The sequence below is a fragment of the Scyliorhinus canicula genome, chromosome 2, assembly GCF_902713615.1.
Source record: "Scyliorhinus canicula chromosome 2, sScyCan1.1, whole genome shotgun sequence".
NCBI classification, from domain to species: Eukaryota; Metazoa; Chordata; class Chondrichthyes; order Carcharhiniformes; family Scyliorhinidae; genus Scyliorhinus; species Scyliorhinus canicula.
This window is the reverse complement of record NC_052147.1, coordinates 99503785-99528954: the sequence shown is the minus strand read 5'-3', so window position 1 is coordinate 99528954 and position 25170 is coordinate 99503785. Positions and strand designations below refer to the sequence as shown.

Below are 25170 nucleotides of genomic sequence, written 5' to 3'. Positions count from 1 at the left end.
TTATCACTATGGCACTTCTGTATTGCTTTGCAATGCTGGCATAGGTTATGTGGTCAGGTTCCTGAAGTGGAACTACCGGTTGTGTCAAACTGAAACTGAGCTATATAGACCTGTGCTTGTCATGAATTGATTATCTCAGTGGGGCAATATTGTATTTGACGTTGGCATCCTTCAGAGAAGGGAAACGTGTGGTGGGTGGCACTCCTGGTCCCCGATCTAATGATCTGTACTAAGGGGTCATCATTACAAGATGGCTACTAATACTGAAAATAGGAATTTAAAAGAAATTACCCCAGAGTGTTATGAGAAAGTGGAAATCCCCACCATGTATTTGAGTAGTTGAGGCGGAAAGCACAAAATGCCTTTAAGGAGAAGTAGATAACTACATGAGGTAGAAAGGAATGGAAAGATACACTGATGGGGTTTGATGGAGTAGTGTGGGAGGAGGCTACGGCGAAGCAAATGCAGCATGGACCTTTTGGGCTGAAGGACCCGTTTTTGTGCTGGACGAGAGGAATATTGCAGTATGCTACTATGTCCTGATTAGATGGTTAAATGATATGCCATTAGCCACTATTCACCACATTAAGAATGGCCCATTTGCCTTTGAGAGGAGTAACAGTTGATGAAGCAGTCAAATGTCTTCAGAACAGGGACTAATAAGTGTAAGAAGAATAAATGTGGGGTGCATCATATAGGGGCTTCAGAGCTTAAATGTTGGCTGTTGCAATAAAGATGTTGGATCACCAACCAATTACAGCAGGGTGCTGCCCTTGAAATGGAAGATTGCTGTTAGGATGTGTACAAATCAGGATGTGCACAAATCATAATGTCTAGTGTTCTTCGAAGTTAGAAAGAAGTAACTCTTAAGTGGTACTGCTAAGTGGATATATGCTGGAAATTTGGAAACCGTCCAAAATCAGAGCAATTCCGACTGTCTTCATTGAATTGTGCCAATTTTTGTTTGTTTTTTGCCTCTATATAATTCCATTCAGAATTTCGGGCTAATCTCTTGTAGTACTCTAGTAAATTCTGTTTGGCAGCCAATATTTTAGTTTAACTTTCTTCAGTTAGAATAGTCACTTGATAGAAGGGAGCTTGAATATTGCTGAAAAGAGAGAATTTTTTTCACCGTTTCTTCTTGTGTATCTATTTGCAGTCAGACCAAATACGATTGTAATGCCATGTAATATTGAGATTGTAATTTAATCTAACTGCTTAACTAGTGTTTGCATTACACCTTCATAGTATATACATATGAGTCTCAAAGGCTCAATATAAATTTTTGTTTTACAGTCTGTAAATCCATGACTGCATTGTTGTCTGTAAGTAAAGCCTTTTACTCCATACCATCTGGAGATCGGTAAGCTTCCCTCAGTCGCTGTCACAAAATGATTTTGTCCAGTGTGATATTGACCCACACGGCCCAGAAAGTCCTCCAGCCTGCAGCTTTCAAGATCTCTGCAGTCTAATAAGCATGGCCGTTTGTCTGCCACAATTCCCATGCCCAACCATTGGCTGCCTTCAACTGCCCTAAGCTCTGAAATTCCCTCCCTATATCTTTCCATCTCTTCCCTCCCCCCACCACCTCCTTCACTCGTCCTCCTTCAAAATGTACCACTCTGACCAAGCTTTTGGCCAACCATCCAAATATCACTTGATGTTGTTTGGTGTAAAATTTTGTTTCATGATTACTCCTGTAAAGTGCCGTGGGAGATTTTACTATGTCAAAGGCATAATTAAAAATGCAAGTTGTTGGAGGCTAAGTTTGATTTTTGCTGCTTTGTCTCCTCACAGTCACACATTGCACATTATGCCAATACTTTTTATAGGGCAAGGTGTTGTAGCACGGGAAAATACCTTTTGAGGTCAGTGCCTTTGTGGAGACAGTCGCTATGTGGTGATACGACTAGTGTTTTTTCCCCAATTCTTTCTAGAATATTGGTCCGTTTTGAGTTAATTTCCTGCCAACAAACTTCGTACAATATGTACTATCCCATGTTCATTGAATCTCCTGAGGCAGCTGTGTAGCCTGAAGTGTCGTTCAAGGAGAGAAAATTTTCTTGGCGTTTCTCCTGACTCTAAAGGTTTTTGATAGAAACGCAAAGGATATCAGCATTATGTCTTGCGTGTTTCAACCTTGGCAGTGTGTCCTATTAGAAGAGGACTAACAGCAAAAGGGATTATTATTTAAATGATAAAATATTAAAACATGCTGCTGTGCAGAGAGACCTGGATATACTAGTGCATGAGTCGCAAAAAGTTGTTTTACAGGTGATTAAGAAAGCGAATGGAATTTTGTCCTTCATTGCTAGAGGGATGGAGTTTAAGACTAGGGAGGTTATGCTGCAATTGTATAAGGTGTTAGTGAGGACACATCTGGAGTATTGTGTTCAGTTTTGATCTCCTTACCTGAGAAAGGATGTACTGGCGCTGGAGGGTGTTGAGAGATGATTCACTAGGTTAATCCCAGAGCTGAAGGGGTTGGATTATGAGGAGAGGTTGAGTAGACTGGGACTGTACTTGTTGGAATTTAGAAGGATGCGGGGGGGGATCTTATAGAAACATATAAAATTATGAAGGGAATAGATAGGATAGATGCGGGCAGGTAGTTTCCACTGACGGGTAAAAGCAGAACTGGGGGGCATAGCCTCAAAATAAGGGGAAGTAGATTTAGGACTGAGTTTAGGAGGAACTTCTTCACTCAAAGGGTTGTGAATATATGGAATTCCTTGCTCAGTGAAGCACTTGAGGCTCCTTCATTAAATGTTTTTAAGATAAAGATAGTTTTTTGAAGAATAAAGGGATTAAGGGTTATGGTGTTCAGGCCGGAAAGTTGAGCTGAGTCCACAAAAGATCAGCCATGATCTCATTGAATAGCGGAGCAGGCTCGAGGGGCCATATGGCCTATTCCTGCTCCTAGTTCTTATGTTCTTATGAACCACTCTTTTATGCAGTATTTTGTTGATCATAGTTGACATTCAATTTACCTTTTGGGGTGTGTATGGAAGAAAGTACATGGCAAAACAACCATGTGCATTTCTGTAGCATCTTTCGTAACTTGAGGGTAGCCCAAAGCACTTCACAGCCAGTGAAGTACTTTTGAAGTGTAGTCGCTGTTGAAATGTTTTTTTAAAAAACCACCCAGTTTGTACAGCAAGATTCCATAAACAATATGATTATGATCAGGTAATTTCTTTTACTGATATTGGTTGAAGATAAATATTGACCAGGACACTAGAGGGAATTCCCCTGCGCTTTAAAATAATGGCATGGGATCTTTTACATTTAATTAGAGAGGGCAAGCAGGGCCTCTGTTTAACCTTGCATTCACAACACCGCACTCCCTCAGTATTACATTGGATGATCAGCCTACGTTTTGTGCTTAAATCCCTCAAGTGGAACTTGAATCCATGACCTTCTCACTGAGGAGAAAAACTCCATGGGCTCAGTGTCTTTGCTTTCATTCATACCTTCTCACTGTTGTCATTCTAACCCTTTTTGCTCTTCAGGGTGAAGTGGAACTCCTGATTCGAAAGTGCTACCCTGCAGTTGAAAGAGATGGAGAAGTGATCAAGGTTCGGGACACTGTTTTATTGAAGTCAGGGCCCAGGAAGAAGTCCATTCCTTACGTTGCCAAGGTTTCTGCACTCTGGGAGGACCCTACATCAGGTTAGCGTGTTGATTTAATACAGTGCAAAGCAGGACCTACAAGGAATACATGGTGAAGCTTTACGATTTAGAAATCATGCTGGCGTTGGTGAAATAGATTGGTTCAAATATCCTGACTAGTCGGCTAATCCAGGGTAGGGAGAGAAATCCTGCTCTTTAAATGGAGGGAGGAGGCAGAAGAGAGAGATCCAACCCATAAAATGGTGTGTGTGTGTGCGCTTTCACTATAAAAAGATGAGGTGCTGTGCTCTCCCCTCAGCCCAACCTTTTCCCCTTTATATATAACTTTTAATCCATGCTGATAGGTGTGGACTGGAAATAGATCCTTGCTTATCCCAAGCTATGTTTTTAAAGTGACATCGTAAAGTTGGTTCTTAAAGGGCCAGGTCTGTGAGGATCTGCTGTTGTGTGGCCTGCAGTGCAAGGATGAAGTGATTCAACATTACTGCGGAATTTGGAGTCTGGTACCCAATTTACTTTCTAGGGTCTCTTTCCCCCCCCCCCCAATCAACTTATTGTATGGGGATGGGTGGTGTTGGTGAGATGTGTCTGTGACAAGATAGGACCGTCGCTGTGTCTGTCCAGATGGAAGGAAATTACCATCTCCATCTATGAAGGAAGTATTGCATTATTTGGGGCTAGGGCCAGTAAGAATGTGTCTGGTTATGCGTTTCTTCCTTTCTTGAGCCCACAGTTTGGATTATTACAATCCTAAGAAATGGCCTGTTGTTTTGTGTTGCTTATGTGAGGGGAGAGTTGGGAGCTCTCCATAACTGATGTTTCGCCAATACCTCTGTTAAGTGGTTGCTTAGGGGCTGTGAAGTGACGTTTATTGCCTGGGAGGGTTATTGTACTTGTAATAAGATGTCAGGGGAGTTGTGCGAGGCAGATGGCCTGTGAAATGTCACGGTGATTGATGACGATCTGTGATGAGCACGAAGAAATGGCATCTTTGTACCCTCTACCTTTTTACTGCTGTGATAGAGCTTGTTGGGGAGTTTTGCTGACTGCCTGACAGACCATTACTCAACAGTTTAATTTCTTCTCCATCACATTCTTTTAACTCTATTCCCACCCCCAAACACCGTGTTCTTCAATTGGATCAGCTGCTGCAGAAAGCTGGCGATGAGTACATCAGTTCAGCTCTGCTTTGACTCTGATTACAATGGGCTGGCATTATGATCCCAATCCCAACGTTTACATGACTGAAATCCAGCTCCCAGTTTCTTGGAGGTCCTCAATCCTGCTGCTCCGACAGTGTACAGAAATGGAAGGCAGCAGGAACAGATTCAGAGATTTTGGTTTCCTGTGCCACTATAAATGGGAGGTTTTGCACCATTATCATAAAATCATACAGTGCGGAAGGTGACTGATCAGCTCATTGTGCCTGTGTCAGCACTTTGAAACAGCCATCCAGTCTGTCCCATTCCCCTACTTTTTTCATAGCCCTACAAATTCCTCCTTTTAGGTGTATAAACAAATCCTATTCTGAAAGTTGATAGTGTGCTTTCACTAAACTTAATGGTGCATTCTCAGCGATAACCATTAATTCATTTTTTTTTTGTAACCTGGATTGTAACGTGCCGAGGTTAGTTGACACTGCCTGAGCTGCATTCAATTAGCTGATCAATTTGCAATTGTTTAGTTGTAAATATTTCACACATCTGGCACTTAAGTGGTACTCTCTGTTTTCAATTTCTAACATTAAGCATTCATTATGAACAGCCTTGTAAATCACCCAAGTCTTCTCTTGGGATACAGCCACTGGACCCAGCTTTTATATGAGATTACATAGAATTTGCAGTATAGGAACAGACCATTCGGCCCAGCTGCTGTATGCACAATGGGAGCTTCCTCCCACCGGATTGCATCTAACCTATCAAATGAGCATCTTCCATTCCTTTCCTCCTCATGTTTACCAGCTTCTCCTGAACTGCATCCATGCTATTCACCTCTGTTACTTCATCTGGTAACGAATTCCACGTTTTCATCTGTCCCTGGTTACTTTTTCCTGAATTGGATTTATTACTATCTTATGTTTACAGCCAGAGTTTTCAACTCCACCTACAGGTGGAAAAAGCTGTTTCTATGCTATCAAGCCCTTTCTGAGACTTCTGAGTTTTAACTTGTTTTTTGAGACAACCAAACTATAATCCGTTCAGTCTTTCTGCAGCACTAGGGACCTTATGCCAGCTTTATTCTCTGAAATGCTTTAAGAAGCTTTATGATGGGCTGTTATGAGGAGCGGGAATTCCAGTGGTAATTAATGCTTGACTTCCACCCCACCCATGGCTTACACTTGTAAATCAAACAAATCAAACTGCTTTGTTGTGGCTGCCCTGAAAACGCCTTTTTTTTTTTTTGCTGCTCCTTCAACTAAATTTGTTGCCTCCTGTTCTGAATCTGCTGACATGTGGAGCTGGTTTAGTTAGCTGTGTCGGTAGTCGGAAATGTGCTTAATTTGCTTAGTGTGGCAGCAGGTGAGCTTTGACCTCTGCTGTCAACAAGCTTGTCAATCCATAGCTGGGGCATTACCTCCAAGCCTGATCTTATTCTTATCTCACCACCTCCTGCCACGAGTCTTACTGGTAGAGGGCAATGACTGCCCTGTCCATCACGTCTGTCTCCTCCCTCTTCCCCATTTGCGACTGTCCATCTTCTCTCCCTCCTCCCCAATTACTGACCAAGCTCAAGATTTTATCCATGTGGATTTCTCAGTATCGTGTTTCTAAAAATTCTTAAAACAGTTGAAAGGGAATTGGATAAATACATAAAAAGTAGAAATTTGCAGGTCGATCTGGGAAAGCGCAAATGGAGTGGAACTAATTAGGTAGCTCTTTCAGACATAGTTGGTCAAATGGCCTCCCTGGCTGCAGGTTTCCCTTTTTTAGCAGACACCTGAAGAACAAACTTAAAGCCCTTGCTAACCAGGTCAAATGCAGATCGACCTAAATCCCTGGTTTAAATCATCTCAATTTCTAACCCTTTACCTTTGTGTTGAGGGTTCAATACCTCACCCACATTCTTTCAGACTAAACCAAAGGGGAGAGGTTTTCAATTATATAACTTATATATGTCGATGGAGACCTTTTTACTGCTTAGCTATCTGGAGCCATTGTAATCTGTGTCTAACAAAAGAGCAGGTGATTAATGCACCCTAGTGCCTCAGTGCGGGAATCAGACACCAAATGCTAATTACACTTGTCTGGTTTAGTCAAACATCAGTGCTGTCAGCTCCCGACCTGCAGGCCTTGTCCAACTGAGTGAACGTACTACTCGGAAGAACCAATTCTCTGTACTGCCAGCTATGGCTCAGTGAGTAGCAGTCGTTCCTCGAGTCAAAAGGTCATGGGTTCAAGCTACTCTCCAGAGACTTGGGCACATAATACAGGCTGAGAGTCCCAGTGCTAGTATAGGGGGAATGCTGCACTGTCAAGTTGTCAAACATGCAAATAATACTTAACTTAGTTACCCTCATTAAAAGCTCAACTGAAGAGGGTTGGTGAGGGTAATGCAGTTGGTGTGGTCTCGATGGACTTCCAAAAGTTGTTTGCTGAAGTGCCATGTAATAGGCTTGCCAGCAAAGGTGAAACTTCTGGAATGCAAGGGGCAGTGACAACATGGATACAAAGTAAAAACTGCTAGAAATGCTCGCGTCAGGTAGCATCTGTGAAAATAAAAAGGTAATATTTCAGGTCAAGAAGACCTTTGGATACAAAGTTGGCTCACTGACAGCAGACAGTAGTTGTGAATAATTGTTTTTCACACTGAAAAAAGATACCCCAAGGTTTGGTGCTGCATCCACTACTTGATGTGCATTAATGATATGTGCGCAGGGCACAGTTTCAAAATCTTCTGATTAAACAAAACTTGGAATTATTGTGAACAGCGAAGAAGATAGTGATGGGCTTCAAGAGGACAGGACAAGGCTGATGGCATTAACACAAGGCAGTTGGCAATCAATGTAGATAAGTGTGTAATGATCCAATTTGGTAAGGAGAACGAGGAGAGGCAAGAGTGTGCAGGACAGCGAACAAGTGTGAAAGGGGTTAAAAAAGCAAATGGGATCCTGGAATTTATAAATAGAGACAAAGAGTACAAAAGCAAGGATATTATGATGAACCTTTTATAAAAAAAAAACAAAACTGCAGTATTGTGCCCAATTTTGGATGCAGCAGTTTGTGAAGGATGTGAAGTCTTTAGAGAGGGTGCAGAAAAGACTTATGAAAATGATGCCAGGGATGAGGGTCTTCAATTACATGGAGTGATTGGAGAAACTGGGCTGTTCTGGATTGAGAACCGATTTGATTTGAAATCTCTCGACCAACTGATCTTCTAGTCCATCTTTTAGACGTATCAGTTTGTTGGTCTATTTGGTCTTTGAATAAAGGTCAAGGAGTATTTCTGCTCAACAGTGCTGCAACATATTGTGTGCACACTATTTTTCCATCATAATTGGTCATATATATTCTTTCTTGCACTCCCTCCTGAATATATGTCACTAAAGAAGCTTATGGTATCAATCACAGAAGTGCATCTGAAATTAATGTGGTATTTTTATGTCAAAACATGAGATGGATGTAAATCTGAGGGATATATTGGCTGCACTGTAAGGAATGGATTAACCATGTTTTTGTCTGGCAAAGTTCTGGAACAGATATGAAGTAAATGTAATTAATGTAACTGTCATAATCCAAAGAGTGGGTTGCAAATATTAGGTGCATCTGTCACAAAATGTGGAATGGATTACAAGTAATGGCATGAATGTCTACCACAATGTATTAAATAAGTGTCTCAACAACATGTACTGGATTGCAAGTAGTGGAGTAGATATCTATCTCAAACAATAATAAATTTGTATCACAAGACAGTGGACTATCACTACCTTGTGTTGAGACACATGGCTTGTACAAAGCTGTGTACTTTGTTACAGTAATTTGTTGTCTTCGAAGATTTTCATTTAATCTTATTGCAAAGGCTGTGGCCAAGTGTCAACATCTGTTTACAGATGTGTAAATCCGTATCCTTTTTCATGCGTTTTATTGAGTACCTAATGCTGTTTGCTTGGTGACTGAATAATTGATCGTGTCCCCTTCCAACTAACCATGGGCTGAACACTGAATGATCAGATGAAACTAGGAGCTGAGTTGCAGATGTGCCTGATTCTGATCTTGCTGCACATTTGTTAAACGGAAGTCAATCGATTACTTTTGCTGGCTTTTTTTATCACCATAATTTTGGGGTAAAGGCTGTTTTTAGAAGGCCTGCTGTTACACCAACCTGAGATCAACACGTACATGGGTTGTAAGTAAAAATGTATTGACTCATGGAGTGTAGCAACCTGTGCAGTGGTGCAGAAACTGTCTGCTTTGTCTTTGAGAGATTAAATATACATTCTAGTATATCAGCAAAGGAAGCGAGGTGATCCATTTTGGAGGATCAAATCTAGATATGAATTGTCCTTAGGGACATTAATACACTGAGGGATCTGGGCGTGCAGGTCCACAGTTCCCTAGAAGTAGCAATACAGGTGGCCAGGTGATTAAGAAGGCATATGGCATGCTTGCCTTCATCAGCCGGGGCGTTGAATACAGGATTTGGGAAATCATGTTGTGGCTATGTAAAACCTTAGTTAGGCCACATTTGAGTATTGCGTGCAGTTCTGGTCACCATGTTATCAGAAGGATGTGGCAGCTTTGGAGAGAGTGCAAAGAAGGTGCACCAGGATGTTGCCTGGTCTCGAGGGGTGTTGACTGAGGAGAGGTTGAATAAACTAGGTTTGTTTTCACTGGAATGCCTGAGGCTGAGGGGAGACCTCGTAGAGGTCTACAAAATTATAAGAGGCACAGATGGGAAGTGGCAGCGGCTTTTTCCATGGGTGGAAGTGTCATTTACAAGAGGCATAGGTGCAAGGTGAGAGGGGGAAAGTTTAAGGAAGATGTGCAGGGTCAGTTTTTCACACAAGAGCATGGTGGGTGCCTGGAATGCACTGCCAGAGGACGTGGTGGAAGCAGGCACATTAACATTAAGAGGCATCTGGTTGGGTACATAAATAAGGAAGGAAATAGAGGAATATGGACTGAGTACGGGCAGAAGGTTTTTTTCTTTAGTTGAGGCATCATGATCGGCACAGGCTTGGAGGGCCAAAGGGTCTGTTTGTGTGCTGTAGTTTTCTTTGTTGTTCTTTGAAGTGCTTGTTGTGGATTGCTCCTTAACCAGTTGCAGCAAAACAATTTTCTGCAATGGATTCTATTCCCCACCCCAATTCCATCCTCAAACGTCATTGCCTCAAGACTCCCTGAACCTCCTTTTCTTGCATATTGACATCATTTGAAGACATGGCATTCGGTTCCTCACAGAATGATTACAGCATAGAAGGAGACTGCTCAGCGTCAACTCTGCAAGAGCAATTTAGTTAATCCCACTCCCCCACCCTTTCCCTGCACCCTGCAAATATTTTGGCTTCAGTTGCTTATCCAATTCTCTTTAGTAAACCATAATTGATTCTTTCTCCACCACAATCTCAGGCAGTGCTTTGCCGGTTGTAACTTAAAGCTTTTCCTTGAACAGCCGTGATTCATTTACCAGTTTTAAATCAGTATTCCTGTTCATCTGCCACCTACCCACCCCATTCTACCAATGTGTCCATGTGCTCTTGAAGCTTATTACCATCGTTTTCAGCATTCACTATGCTTCCAGGTTTTGTGGAATTTGAATGTTTTATAATTTACACCCAAGTCTAAGTCATTGAAGTATACCAAGAAAAATGCACTGATGACATCCAGCTCCACTGTACCACCACTTCTTTGGACCCTGACACTGGCTTTGTTGCTTTAATCAGACATTGCTGTGGATGAACTGCAATTTATTTCAATTAAATAATGAGAACTTATCTCTGTGGTACCCACCATATGCTCCGTTCAATAATCTTTATTACTATCACAAGTAGGGTTACATTAACACTGCAATGAAGTTACTGTGAAAACCCCCATGTCACCTACTCCTGCTCCTGTTCGGGTACACTGAGGGAGAATTCAGAATGCCCAATTTACTTAACAGCGCGTCTTTCGGGACTTGTGGGAGGAAACTGGAGCACCTGGAGGAAGCCCACGCAGATCATGCACAGACAGTGACCCAAGCCGGGAATCGAACCCGGGTCCCTGGTGCTGAAGCAGCAGTGCGAACCACTGTGCTACCGTGCCACCTTACTCCTCCCTGGTCACTTGTCTCAAGCTGAATAAGGCTGCTTGCCGCATCCTGTATGGCCACAAGGTCAGTTTGTGACTTCATATCTGCTCCGTCACCAAGATTGTCTACTTTCACCTTCATAATATCACCTGATACCACCCCACCTCAACTCATCTGATCCTGAAAGTCTCGCCGATGTTTTCATTATCTCCAGGAGTGACTATTCCAACACATCCCTTGTCAGTTTTCCACCTTCCATAAAATTGACCTCACCAAAACCCTCCTGCCTCTAATGGATGCTCCATTTAAATTGGAATAGTGTGAGCAAGTGTTAAGGTCACTTCAGTAGTGGGAATGGAAAAGCAGAATTTTAAAAAAATTCTCCCACTAGATGTGGACATTACTGGCAAGGCCAGTATTGGTTTCCTATCCCTAATTGCCACATTGGGCGAATGTTTAAGTTAGTGCATGGGGTGCTGATCAAGCCGGCTGCTTTGTTCTGAATGGAGTTGAGCTTCTTGAGTGTTGTTGGAACCACAATCCAGGCAAGTGGAAAGTATTCCATCACAATTCTGACTTGTGCCCTGTGGACAAGCTCTGGGGAGTTATTTGCCTCAAAATGCCCAGCCCCGACCCCTTGTAGCTATATGGCTTGTTCAATTTCTAGTCACTGCTAACTCTCCGGATGTTGGCTTGGGATTCAGTGATGAGAGATAGTTATATTCTTTTGTTGGATATGGTCAATGCCTGGCAGTTCTGTAGCACAAATACTACATTCTGGCTATCACCCCAAGCCTGACTGCTTCAGTATCTGAGGAGTAGCAAATAGTGCTGAACATGGTGAAAGTATCAGAAAACATAATCACTTTTGATCTTCTGATAGAAGGAAGGTCATTGAAGTATCTAATGATGCTGGGCCGAGGGGACTACCCTGAGGAATCCAGCAATGTCCTGGGACTGAGCTAATTGGCCTTTTGGTATTGCTTCAACCAGTGGACAGTTTCCCCACTGATGCCCATTGACTTTAATTTATCCTGAGCTCCTTGATCCCACACTCGAATCAAATCCTGCCTTGCTGTCGAGGGCAATAATTTCTCCTTTTCTCTGGAATTCTGCTCTTTCGTTCATGTTTGGACCAAGGCTGGAATGAGTAGACCTGGTGTAACGCAAACTGAGTGTCTGTGAGCAACTTATTGCTTTATAAATATTGCTTGATGGCATTATTGAAGACACTTTGAGCTATTAGATCCGTTCTGAACCTATCCCATTTAGCATGAGAGTAGAGCCGTAGCACAATGGAGGGCATGCTCAGTGTGAATATTGGAATTCATCTTCGCAAGCACCCTTATGTTGGTCACTCTTACCATATCTGGGCAAGGTGGGGAAATCCAGGTTGGGGTGGAAAGTGGAGAAGGTTGGGGGGGGGGGGGGGGGGGGAGAGAGAGAGGAGATGAGTGTGGGGAGTGGGGAACGTGATTGACTGAAAGGGGACAGAAGGTGTGAGTGAATGAAGGCTGAGTGGGGATGAGAGAGATGGGATTACTGAGTGTGTGGGGAAGCAGCTTGGGAAGAGTGTATGGTGGGGGAGAGGAGCTGATTACAATGTGTGGATGGGAGAAAAGAGAGGCGTCATTGAGTCTTCTGTCATTATGGAATATGGAACATTTCACGGAAACTTGCAAAAAGTACATTAAAAACAAATCTTCATATTTATGTTAATGGATTATACATTCTATAGCAGTGATGGTCAACTTGGACTAGTTAGTGGGCCACATGAATGGCCCTCCTTTATTTCAAGTGGGTGCAAGATTGAAATTGTGCACATGCACTAACTATGACTCCATAAATACGTTTAAATACATTTAAGATGGGGTGGCACGATGGTGTAGTGGATAGCATGTTTGCCTTATGTTGCCGGGGACCGGGGTTCGATCCCAGCCCCTGGCCATTGTCCATGTGGAGTTTGCACATTCCCCCCGTGTCTGTGTGGGTGGTCTCTTTTCTCTCTCTCTCTCTCTCTCTCTCTTTTCCCCCCCCCCTCCCCAAATTGCCCCTTAATTGGAATTTTAAAAAAAATACATATGCCGAATGTTTCAAAATGAGTTGTAGAAAATGCTTGACCATTCATATATGAATAGAATTGTTATCAATTTCACATTGTAAAAACAAAACAAATATTTACACTTTCCCAGTACAAGTGCAACCTCCCATATCCACTGGTGTCGTAACCAAGTGTCCCGGGATAGAGTAATTCTGCTAACTGCACTTACAAACGTAAAATTTGGAGGGTGTGCCAATTGAACCAGAGTGGTATTTTGATTGGACACCGAGGGAGTGTACAGCTTTCAGTCATTGTGTGCAACTTGCTTTACATGGCTATTACTTTAGTAATACCGGTAGAAAAAAAGCAATACGGATGGAAGCAGTGGAGTCCGGCAATCCCAAGCGTTGACAATGATCGACAAAATGTCTCACGGGCTGCTCTCCGAACCCTGCAACTTTCCCACCACTGTTCTATAGTTTGCAAACTTTATGTACTGAATATTACTATGTTGCTTTATTGCTTTTTACATTTTTGCTGGCATCTGGGTCATGTTAATTTTCAAGAATTCTCTTATGAGCTGTGGATATTGCTGGCAAGGCCTTGCAGAAGGTGGTGAGGAGTTAAAATAGGATCACCGTGGCAAATAGTTTTCAAAGCACTGCTGTAGTCCTTTGCTTTGCATTACATGTACATAGTCCAGCAAGGTCGTGTTCTGTGGTTGGTTTGGACTTCACCCTGTATTACATACACTAATTTAATTGAATACTGAAATACTGAGGTCAGTTGGTGATTTTATAAAAATAAATTGGTCCGCAGTCTTGATGGTAATAGAAGATAAAGAAAAGGGAAAACTAATGTTTCTACCCACCTGAAGTCTTTCACCTTTTGTGAAATGGCACAGAAGCATTTGCATTTCCACCGCAGATCATGAACAAGTGCGATAGTTGCATGATTCCTTGTCACAAAACATTTTCGGGCCTTTTTGTCTGAGCCATTCTCATCCCCAGCAATTACAGGCAAATGGCATTGTTGGCTTTTATCGTAAGAAGGCAATTTGGCTTTGATGGGACCACACCTGGAATAGCGTTTGCAGTTTTGTTCTCCTGGAGAACCACATAATCACCTTAGAAGCGGCACAACAAAGATTCATTGCAATGGTTTCTGGGAGGAGAGATGAGAGGGTTGTCCTGATGATGAGAGGCTAAGTAAATTAAGTCTACAAGGATGTGAGGTGATAAGGTGGAGACAGACGTGTTTTTCCCTGGCTGGGGAATCTAGAACACCGGGCACAGCCTCCCAAATAAGAGGCAATCATTTAGGACTAAACTCAGAAATTTCTTCACACACAAGGTTGTGAATCTTTGGAATTCTCTACCCCAAGAGGGTTTTGGATGCTCTGTCATTGATTATGTTTAAGATTGATAGAATAATAGAATTTACAGTGCAGAAGGAGGCCATTCAGCCCATCGAGTCTGCACCGGCTCTTGGAAAGAGCACCCTACTTAAGCCGACACTTCCAACCTATCCCCGTAACCCCACCAAACCTTTTTTGGACACTTGAGGGCAATTTATCATGGGTCAATCCACCTAACCTGCACATCTTTGGACGGTGGGAGGAAACCGGAGCACCCAGAGGAAACCCACGCAGACACGGGGAGAACGTAAAGACTCTGCACAGACAGTGACTCAAGCCGGGAATCAAACCTGGGACCCTGGAGCTGTGAAGCAACTGTGCTAACCACTGTGCTACCGTGCAACAGCCTTTCTCCAGGGATATGGAGAGTAGACGGGAAAGTGGAGTTGAGGCAGACCATCATGATTGCCTTGAATAGTGGAGCAGTTTCGAGGGTCTGCTTCTGTCTTTTATTTAATTCAAACCAGCCCTATTCATCCATCAGCTCATACTCACTGACCTGCATTGGATGTTGGTCTGGCACCACCTTAATTTTCAAATTCTCATCCTTGTTTTCAACTCCTTCGTTAGCTAGCCCTTCCCTACCTCTAACCACCTGCAACCTTCAGAACTCTGCACGCCTCCAATTCTGGCCCCTATACAGTCTCTACTCTCTTCACCTCACTATTGGCACATGGGCCTTTCTCCAGGCAAAATCTGAGTTTTCTACCTCCATCCCAATTTGAAAATCTTTTACTTTTCCAAACTTTTGGTCGTCTGTTGTGATATCTCCACTCTTGCCCCATTGTCAATTTGATTATGGTCCTGGCATTTTACTATATTAAAGGTACTGTAATAATAAAAATCGCTTATTGTCACAAGTAGGCTTCAATGAAGTTACTGTGAAGCCCCTAGTCGTCACATTCTGGCGCCTGTTCAGGGAGGGCGGGAACGGGAATTGAACCCGCGCTGCTGGTCTTATTCTGCACTACAAGCCAGGTGTCTTAGCCCACTGTGCTAAACCAGCCCCTGGTGTTAAAAGGAGTGAGAAGACCACTCCACACAACTTCCCTGATATCTTAATGACTCCTGAAGCTAGCCCTTCCACTCCAACTATTTTCCACATGTTTATTCTTGTGTATTGTGTCTACCTGTGTTACTAAGCAGCACCTCCACATAGCTGTTTTACAGTTCATACCAGCAGTATTAACTTCTATCAGTGCACTGAACAGAGCAATGAAAATACTGTCCTGCATATCTGGAGCTCAATATTATCATTGCCATAACCTGGAAGACAACTGAGCTTTGTGTTTTTAAAAAATGTATTTATTCCAAACCAATTCAAGCAGTTACAAAATATAAATAATCCGGGGAACATGCTCCCCAACTCAGTATTACAGCCTGAACTGTTTTTTTCACCCCCCCACCCACCCACAAAGAACAGCACCTTAATCATTGCCACAAACAGTCCCCACCATGTCTCAAAGCCCTCTGCTGAACCCCTCAGTTAACACTTGATTTTCTACAACTGGAGGAAATCATACAGCTCCCTTAGCCAGGCCTCCACTCCCGATGGCGTTGCCAACCGCCATTCCAATAAAATACTCCGCCAGGCAATCAGCGAGGCGAAGGCCACAGCATCAGCCTTCCTCCACTGGCTTCTCCAATATCCCGAAGATCACAAACCATAGGGTCTGGCCTGACCTCCTCATCCACAATCTTTGTTAGTGTCCCATACATTCCCGCTCGGTGTATCTCCAGCTCCGGTACAGATATGCAAGGTTGCTGTAGCTACCAGGGCAGATCAAAGGCTAGGAATCCTACGGCAAATAACTCACCAGCTGACACCCCCCCCCCCCCCCCCCCAAAAAGAAAAACGTCTGTCTGCCTTCGAGGCACAAGTCAGGAGTGTAATGGAATGCTCTCCGACTTGCCTGGATGAGCGCAGCTCCAACAACACTAAGCAGCTCGACACCATCCAGGACCAAGCTCCTCTTTCCACAAACATTTAAACTCTTAACCACCGACGGACAGTGGCAGCCATGTGTGTCATCTACAAGATCCACTGCAGTAACTCCCCAAGGTTCCTTAGACAACACCTTCCAAACCCACGATCACTACCATCCAGAAGGACACGAGCAGCAGATACCTGGGAACCCCACCACCTGGAGGTTCCCCACCAAGTCACTCACCACCCTGACTTGGACATATATCCCCCATTCCTTCACTGTCGCTGGGGCAACATCCTGGAACTCCCTCCCTTGGGAACCTTTACCGCACCTTCCATGCGAAGTCCCTTACTTGTAGATACCCAAGTTTTCTTTCCCTCGGGTGCTCTTACCCTCTCCCTTAGCTCCTTAATGCCTGGATTTTTGACCAGTGACTTCACAATAAGAATCAATTTCAGTCAATCCCTAATTTTCGCTTTCTAACTCTGAAGTATGACAAGCCTCAATGATGTGGCGCAATTGGCGAGCACTTGATGAAAAGTCAGTGATCAAGACGAGGGAACACAAAGCGTTCAAGGTTGCAGATTATACAAACATACAAATTAGGAGCAGTAGTACCCATTCGACCCCTTGAGCCTGCTCCATTCAATAAGATTATGCCTGATCTGATTGTCACCTCAACACTACTTTCCAGGAGGTGTACTTACACCTCAAGGACTGCAGCGGTTCAAGAAGGCAACTCACCACCACCACCTTCTGAAGGGCTTCTAGGGATGGGTAATAAATGCTGGCCTAACCAGATGCCCCATCCCATAAATTAATTTTTAAAAAAGGGTTCGCTGGTCCCCGCTCACACTTCCCGTACTCGTCTGCCACCCCCTGGAAGAACCCACACATCCTCGCCCGAGTCATACGCACCCGGTGTACCACCTTAAACTGTATCAGGCTCATCCTCACGCACGAGGAGGTAGAGTTCACCCTGCGTAATGCCTCATTCGACACTCCACAACCTATCTCTTTTCCACTCCCCCCCCCCCCCCCCCCCCCCTCCCCCAACAACTCCTCCTGTTTATCCTTGATCCTCACCACCTGCGCACCCCCCTGCTCTCCCAGCCACTCGTATATGTCCCCAATCCTACTGTCCCCTTCCACGTCCGGAAGCAACAACAGTTCCAATAGGGCATACTTAGGCAGCTTGGGATACCTTTTCCGCACCTTCCATGTAAAGTCCCTTACTTGTAGATACCTAACCCATTCTGCCCCCTCTCCTTCCCACCACTGCCTCCCCTTCTTCGCATTTGCCGCCCAATAATGTAGCAAGTTCAGTATCGCCAACCTTCCCTTCTGCCTCTGCAACAGGACCCTCTTTACGCTTGGCACCTTCCCAGCACAACCAAACTGTGAAATAACTGTCTCCAACTTCTGAAAAAAGGCCTTTGGAACAAAAATCAGAAGCACTTGGAATATGAATGAAAACCCTGGCAGGTCATTCATTTTCGTCACTTGGACCCTCCCTGCTAGCTTATCCCACTTCTTAAATTGCTCCCTTATCTCCTCCTCCAACCTTTTTAAGTTCCACTTGTGTAGCGTTGGCCACTCTCCCGTCACCTGGATTTCCCCCCCCCCCCCCCCCCCCCCCCAAAGCTGGCTCTCCGACCCTGCTCATTAACCGGGAACTTCACTTTTCCCCATGTTCAACTTGTAACCTGAGAAGGCCACAAGTCTCTCTAATAGGCCCATAATCATCAACATGCTCTCCAGCGGGTCCTACACATTTCGTAGCAGGTCATCTGCGTACAGCTACACCCGATGCTCCCTGCTCCCCCTCCTAATCCACTGCCACTCTATTGATCCCCTAAGTGCATTCGCCAAGGCCTCTTTCGCTAGCATGAACAGTAGCGGTGACAGCCTCGTTCCCCTGTGCAACCCAAAACTTCATGAATTCATCTCATTGATCCGTATGCTCACCACCAGGGCTGCGTATAGCCGATGCACCCATGCCACAAACTTCGGCCCAAACCTGAACCTAGGACTTCGAACAGGCAACGCCACTCCATCTGATCTAATGCCTTCTCTGTGTCCATGGACTCAATTACCTCCGGTACCTGTCCTCTCGACCTGGGTCATAATCAGCTTCAACAATCGCCTTTTAACAGCTATATGGGCCTGTACAACCCACATTCTAACGGGTCCTTCCCCTTCTTTGGTATAAGCAGAATCGTTGCCTGTGTCATTGTCTCCGGCAGCACCCCCTTCTCCAGAGGCTGGCGATACACCCTCAGTAGATGTGATGCAAATTCCACTGGTTAACCGTCCGGCCCCGGGGCCTTCCCTGACTTATCCCCCTTATGCTTATCGTTACCTCCCCCAGCCTACAGACTCCTCTAGCGCCTGCTTCTTTGCTTCTTCTCTTCATCCAGCCGTGGATACTCAAACCCGCCTAAGAGCTGCCCCATATCCCCATCTTTGTCATGCTAGGGCAGCACGGTAGCATAGTGGCTAGCACAGTTGCGTCACAGCGCCAGGGTCCTAGGCTCGATTCCCGGCTTGGGTCACTGTCTGTGCAGAGTTTGCACTTTCTCCCCGTGTCTGCATGGGTTTCCTCCTGGTGCTCCAGTTTCCTCCCACAGTCCAAAGATGTGCAGGTTAGGTGGATTAGCTATGCTAAATTACCCTTAGTGTTTAAAAACGTTAGGTGGGGTTACTGGGTTACCGGGATAGGGTGGAGGTGTGGGGCTTAATTGGGGTGCTCTTGCCAAGGTCCGGTGCAGACTTGATGGGCCGAATGGCCTCCTTCTGCACTGTAAATTCTGTCTGTGTCCTCACCCTCCGCTGCACTGTAAATTAGATGTCTATTCCCCCCCCCCCCCCCCCCCCCCCACCCACCCCGACCACCCTGTTCATTTCCCTAAACGCTCATTTTATCTTTCCCGGCTCCGACACCACCTCCCCGTCCCTGTCTGTCCTTTCAAAATTTCCCTGAACGCAGCCTGCTTCTGTAACTGATGTGCCAACATACGGCTTGCCTTCTCTCTAAACTCATTCTGCATCCCCATCGACCACCGCAGCTGCTCCACTGCCCTCCCTGTCGTCAACCTATTGAACTGTCCCTGGATCTTTTTCCTTTTTTGCCAATCAATCCGTGGTGGGGGCCCTCGAATACTCCCTGGCTACCTCTACTGTCTTGCCCATTAATCGTTCATACGCTTCTTTCCTTTTCCTAACCTCATGCGCCTTGAACGAGATAATCTCCCCCCAAACTATCGCGTTCAATGCCTCCCGGAATGTGGCCACCGACACCTCCCCATTTTGGTTCAACTCCTGGGGCTCGGCCTGTCCATCCTCGGCTCCAGCACACAGTTGAAAGTCTCCTCCCATAATCAACTGCCTTGGCCTTGTTGAACCCAGCATGCCGTTGTGCCAGTTCTGTTCCAATGTCCTGGTATATTCGGACCTTGGATTCCCCTCCCATTTACAGTTCTGTTTCTCCCTGGCACATTGCAGGATCTTTTCCTTTTCCACAAACTTATGGAGTCTCACGATCACTGTCCATGGCGGCTCTCTTGTTGGCTTCTGCCTCCAAGACCTGTGCGCTCGATCGACCTTTGGGGCCTTGTCCAGCAGCCCCTCCACCACCAGCCCGGTCAACACCCTCGAGACATACCTCATGGCTTTCATGCCTTCCACTTCTTCAGGCAGGCCGATGATGCGCAGGTTCTGCCTTTTTGACCTGATCTCTTGCTCTTCCATCTTTTCTCTTTGCTCTTAACATCTTGCAAAGGTTTCCCAGGAGCCCACGTCCACCTATAATGCCACCACCCGATCACTGTGGTTCGACATCACCCTCTCCATCTCCCAGATCTGCGACCCCTGTGCCTCCAAACACTTCTCGACTCTCTCCGTCGAGCCCTTCAGGGGAGCCACAGCCCCTTCGATCGGTCTTCCTGCATCTCCTTTTTTTGTTGGCGGAACTCTTTCCTGATTTTAAAAAGCCGTCAACTGTTCCACCTGTACTGGCCTTCCCTCTCCGCCATCTTTCCAATAACTGCTGCGCCACAAGTTGCTTCCAGCTCCTTGGCCAGGTTTTTCACCTTCTTCTGCCGGGTCTGGTGGTGGTGGGGGGAGGAGAGGAGAGAGCTTCTCCTATGACCTTCAACTGCACTTTCAGCAGGAGCTACTGTGTGTGACCACTCACTCCATGGGTGCCACCGGAAGTCGACTACTGAGCTTTGTTATTGAAACTATATACTGATTAAATGAATTATAATAGCCGTGCAAGTTATTATCTCAAGTTAAAGCACTGGGAATGGGGCATGGTTCAGGTTAACTTAAATTAAATGGGAGAGAATGGGCAATGATTGAGGCAAACCTCCCAGTGTTCAAAGGCAGGGAATGGGCAGTGATTCAGGCTATAACATCCAGTGTTCAACGGGGCGGAATGGGTCTTGATTTAAAGTTGAATGTATTACAGATTTTCATTGTTTTTATGATTTTTGACTAAATTCAACTCCTTGATCTTTGTAAAGCTAAAGATGGCAGTCGGCAGTTGCTCTAGGAAATTTCACCTCCTTCCTGTCCTGAACCTTTGGGTGTGAGACCTCTATCAGCATGTGTGTGATATCACTGCCCTCGCTATCAACACCTGGGTGACCACCCCCAACAAATGCCGCCTTGCCATGTAAACCTCATATTATTGCTGGTTTCTCTGGCAGATGTGTGCTGTATGGAATAATGCACAAAGCGTCTTCAAGATTATAAATATTCTGCTTCCGTAATTGTATGGATGCTTCTTGCCTTGATTAGTGTGGCTTCTAACTGAGATGCATTGCGTTTTGGCTCAATTTTATTCATGCTCTGTAGGTTGGCTTCACTGGAAAGACCACAATTTATGGTGTGTCTCTAGTTGCCCTGAGAAGATGATGGTGGGCTGTTGCCTTGAACTGCTGCAGAGTAGAGGTTCAATGCAACTGAATGGCTTGCCAGGCCAATTCAAAAGACCGTTAAGAGTCGTACACCTTGCTGTGTATTTCCTCACCTAAAGGACATATTAGTGAACCATTTTGGTCTCCATGACAGTCAGACAGCTTCATGGTCACTTCTGCTGATTAGTTTTACTGGATTCAAATTTCCATGGTGGAATCTAAATGCTCATTCTTTATATCAACTAATCCAATGCAAACCAGTGCACCAGTGCACCCAGCCAAGCTGGTCGTAGAGAAGCCCAGTGATTCTCTGGAGCATTGTGCAAGTTTGAGTGGTTATTGGGGCCTTCGCCTGAGCGCCCACTCATTAAAGTATTGCTTTCTTCCTGTAGGGGAACTCATGATGAGCCTTTACTGGTACTACAGGCCTGAGCACATCCAGGGAGGCAGAAATCCAAGCATTCACTGTGAGGTGAGAATCAGCAACCTTCCCTACAGAGTCTGTAGGCGTTCACTTCTAAATCCTCTGTCTCTGCCTCTTGCTCTGTGCCTTTGCTGCCCTGTATTGGCCTCTTGCCTTGCTCCCATCTCTTCCTGCCCTCTGCCTCTTGCTATATTAGACTCTCCCCAGTACCTGTTTCTTGCGTGTGTCTGTGTACATGTGTGTGTGTGTATTGTAGATATACTCTGTTCAGCATTGTCTTGGCTTTCAGTCTTCATTGGTGCTGCTTACTTTCAAGCTATTGCGACTATATTTGTGTAATGAAACCTTGATGTAGAAGGCGCGAGGTTGTATCTTTAGCTTTTGGTGAGGTGATGGAAAAGGAAGACTTTGCACTTAAGTGCCTTTTATCACATCCCAAAGTACTTCACATCTAATGAATTATGCAATGTTGTGGGCTAAGACAGCAACCATTTTTAAATATAGCAGGATCCCAGAAATGGCTTGCAATGATTGATGTGTCAATCTAATCTCGATGCTAATATCCATGGGCGCTGAGAAAAAATGGAGGTAGAGCAACAGTTCAATGCCCAACCTGGAGGATGGCATCTAATAATACAGCACTCCTGGAGTAGAACTTGGAACTTCTGATTTGGTGAAAGCAGGAAATGAGTGCCACACAACTGAGCAAGATGTTCCCTTTCCTGTAGCTTACACTGTCAAGTGGCTCCGTTGGGCACGTTACAACCAGTAGATTTTACAGTCTGGTGATCTGAAGAATAATATTATTGAAACCGGAGGCTGCCTATTGGGGAGAATTCCTCTGATCAGTCATCGTACGCAATTCAAGATGAAGCCAGGCACAGATACGAGTTAAAGCAGGATAGCTACTTTGATCTGATGGCCATCCATAAAGAGTTATGTATCTAAGACGACCCTGACTTTAGAGGGTCTTTCTTTAAGTACAGAATAATAGCTGGTCTTTTCCCCCCTCCTACCTCCCTGCAGAATGTGGCATTTTAATCCATGGAACGTGAGCAGCTTGTTTGGATCCAGGCGACCATGGTCCAGGGTTGAGCATACCCAAGGGTACCTTTGCATTATGGCGATGTGCTGCTGGAATGGACTGGAGCACAAGTGGCTGAATAGGCCAGTATAGTGCAGGTTTCTTTTTAAAAGCCTGTCTCTCGTCTTCTCCCACAGAATGAGATCTTTGCTTCTCGGCATCAGGATGAGAACAGTGTGGCCTGCATTGAGGAGAAATGCTATGTGCTGACCTTCTCTGAATACTGCCGGTGAGTGACTCCAGGCTTTCTAGTGCTTTGGCGGGGAGGGCGCGGGGGGAAAGGGCATAGCAATGGAACACTTTCATTGAAATGTTCTCTTTTGATGGGAACTCTAAAACCAAAGGCCATAAATATAAAATCACCACTAATAAATCCAAAAGGAAATTCAGGAGAAAACTAAGTGGTTAGAGACATTCCCGAGCACATAGAATAGTTGAGATGAATGGCATAGATTTATTGAAGGGAATGTTAAATAAATACATGAGGAATATGAGAAAAGACTGAATGGGAAAGGTGGCAGGAAATCTATGGCAGGAAGTTGATTAGTAATCTAGAGATGTGCAGAGGGGATCTCGGACTGATAGGAAATCAGGAGGATAGTTCCCTTCTTTTCAATCAGTTTCCAGGTACAAGTTTACTTGAAAACTGAAGTAGGCTATTCTGCCCATTCTGCTTGCTCCAACATTCAGTTACATCATGGCTGAATTGTATCACAACTCCATATCACTGGGCAATCTTTCCGAACAAACTATCAATCTCAGTCTCAGAAGAAAAAGTGCTTCCTGATTAATATTGTCTCCTTGCTCTTGATTTCTTCAGAGGAGAAGGTTTCTCCACATCTACCCAATTATTATAGTAAGCACTTTGATCAGATCACCATGTAATCTTCTAAAACTAAGTTCATGCAATCTATCCTCATAATATAAAACTCTAGGCAAGCCCTTATACAATTTTGGTTAGTCTGCCCCCCCCCCCCAACCTACTCCAAAGTCTCTTGCCTGTGTTTTGGTGTCCAAAACGGATGCAGTATTTAAGTGACCAAGGCCCTGGACAGCTGAAGCTTAACTTCTTCCTCTTTTGTATTCCAACCCCAACATTGAATGGAAATGGTTTCCGTTTTTCTGATTGCAGTGCACAGTATTAGCCTGACAGTTGGGCAATGTGGGTGGGTATATAACCCTATCTGACAACACGTCTGTACCTCTGTTTTCATTCATGTTTCCTCCCATCCTCTTCTGCAGGTTCTGTGCCTTGGCAAAGTGGCGAGAGGAGGGGACCCCTGACCACCGACCAGTGGTCCCTCCCTCTGAAGAATACTCCACTCCTCCCCATCGAAAGGTCCCGGAAAACACCGACCTGGATCTGGTCTTTATTTGCAGGCATGTGTATGACTTCCGCCATGGTCGAACTCTGAAAAATCCGCAATAGGTTATAGCACTTCCCGAATTCCAAGGGAACTCAGGCTTAGAAAACAAACCTCTATAATAACAGGAAAATGCATATGATGGATTTCGATGGATTTTTGACTGGAGGTATGGTTCCACATAACCTTCCTGGTGGACAACAAACACTTCCCCTTTGCCTTATGTACATAAGTTAGAGAAATTTTTAAGACCTGTTCAATCACGCTGACTGTATACCAAAGGACAGTGACCGACCCGAAAACCTGCTCCTGGAAAACAGCGCTGGTTTCTGCACTAATCAATTCGACGATGTCATTACAACACTCGAGTCACTTTTCTCATGCTCGTCCTCCATCACCACTAACAACAGGAGCTGCTTCCCAAGCGATTGCCGACCCATTTTGTGATTTTTTTTCTTAAATTATAAATGGTAACAAAAAAAAAAATTGCACTTGTATTCCAAACTGATTTACTTCTCAAATTACCCTTACCCAATTTCCATGTTGGCAGGCAATGAGTGCCAGCACTTAAATGTTTACGTCTGAATTGGGATAACATTCCAAATTCTTTCTCTCTTCCCTCTTTTTAATTATTATTACAAAGAAAATTGTTGGAATTAAATTTCAGAAAAATTGTATTGAGTTTTGAGGAAGAAAAATTAATATATGATTTAAAGTTTGATAGCTATGTTTGAAGAGACTTTTAAAAAAACAAAAAAAAATGTTCACTGATGTCCTGATGTTTTCACTTGAAAGTTTCTAATAATGTTTGAAGTGTTAGGCCTTTTGGCCACATAGAATTAAAGATGTTTCTGCCATCACCATTGGGATTTACTTTTACTGCCATTTCCCCCATCATTTAGCAAGCCTACTTCAGGACTCTGCAGCTTGCTAGAAAAGCCCAATATTGGTCATTCTTGAATCTAAAATGGAGATTGACGACTGTCAGCAGGTTCACACCAGCAAAGCATCAGCTCGGCATTGCTAATGAGTAATTGGATCTTAGAGACCCTGGAATCGACCTGCATTTACATAGCACCTTTCACTGTTCCGAAACACATTGCAGCTAACAAAGTAATTTTAAATTTCAC

At 44.5% G+C, this 25170-nt stretch overlaps 1 protein-coding gene across 5 annotated transcripts in view; it reads left to right on the top strand.

Moving 5' to 3' along the window:
- bahd1 (bromo adjacent homology domain containing 1) overlaps positions 1–24903 on the top strand; it is a 98811-nt gene extending 73908 nt beyond the window's left edge. For 3 of the 5 annotated variants that reach the window (XM_038783966.1, XM_038783952.1, XM_038783959.1), the window contains exons 4-7: positions 3513–3672; positions 21561–21640; positions 22814–22905; positions 23919–24105. In XM_038783966.1, the coding sequence (XP_038639894.1) occupies positions 3513–3672; positions 21561–21640; positions 22814–22905; positions 23919–24105 (519 nt within the window). Of the gene's footprint in view, positions 1–3512; positions 3673–21560; positions 21641–22813; positions 22906–23918 lie in introns of all 5 variants that reach the window. The other 2 variants (XM_038783945.1, XR_005458657.1) reach the window with 2 other exon arrangements.
- Positions 24904–25170: the final 267 nt, after the last annotated feature.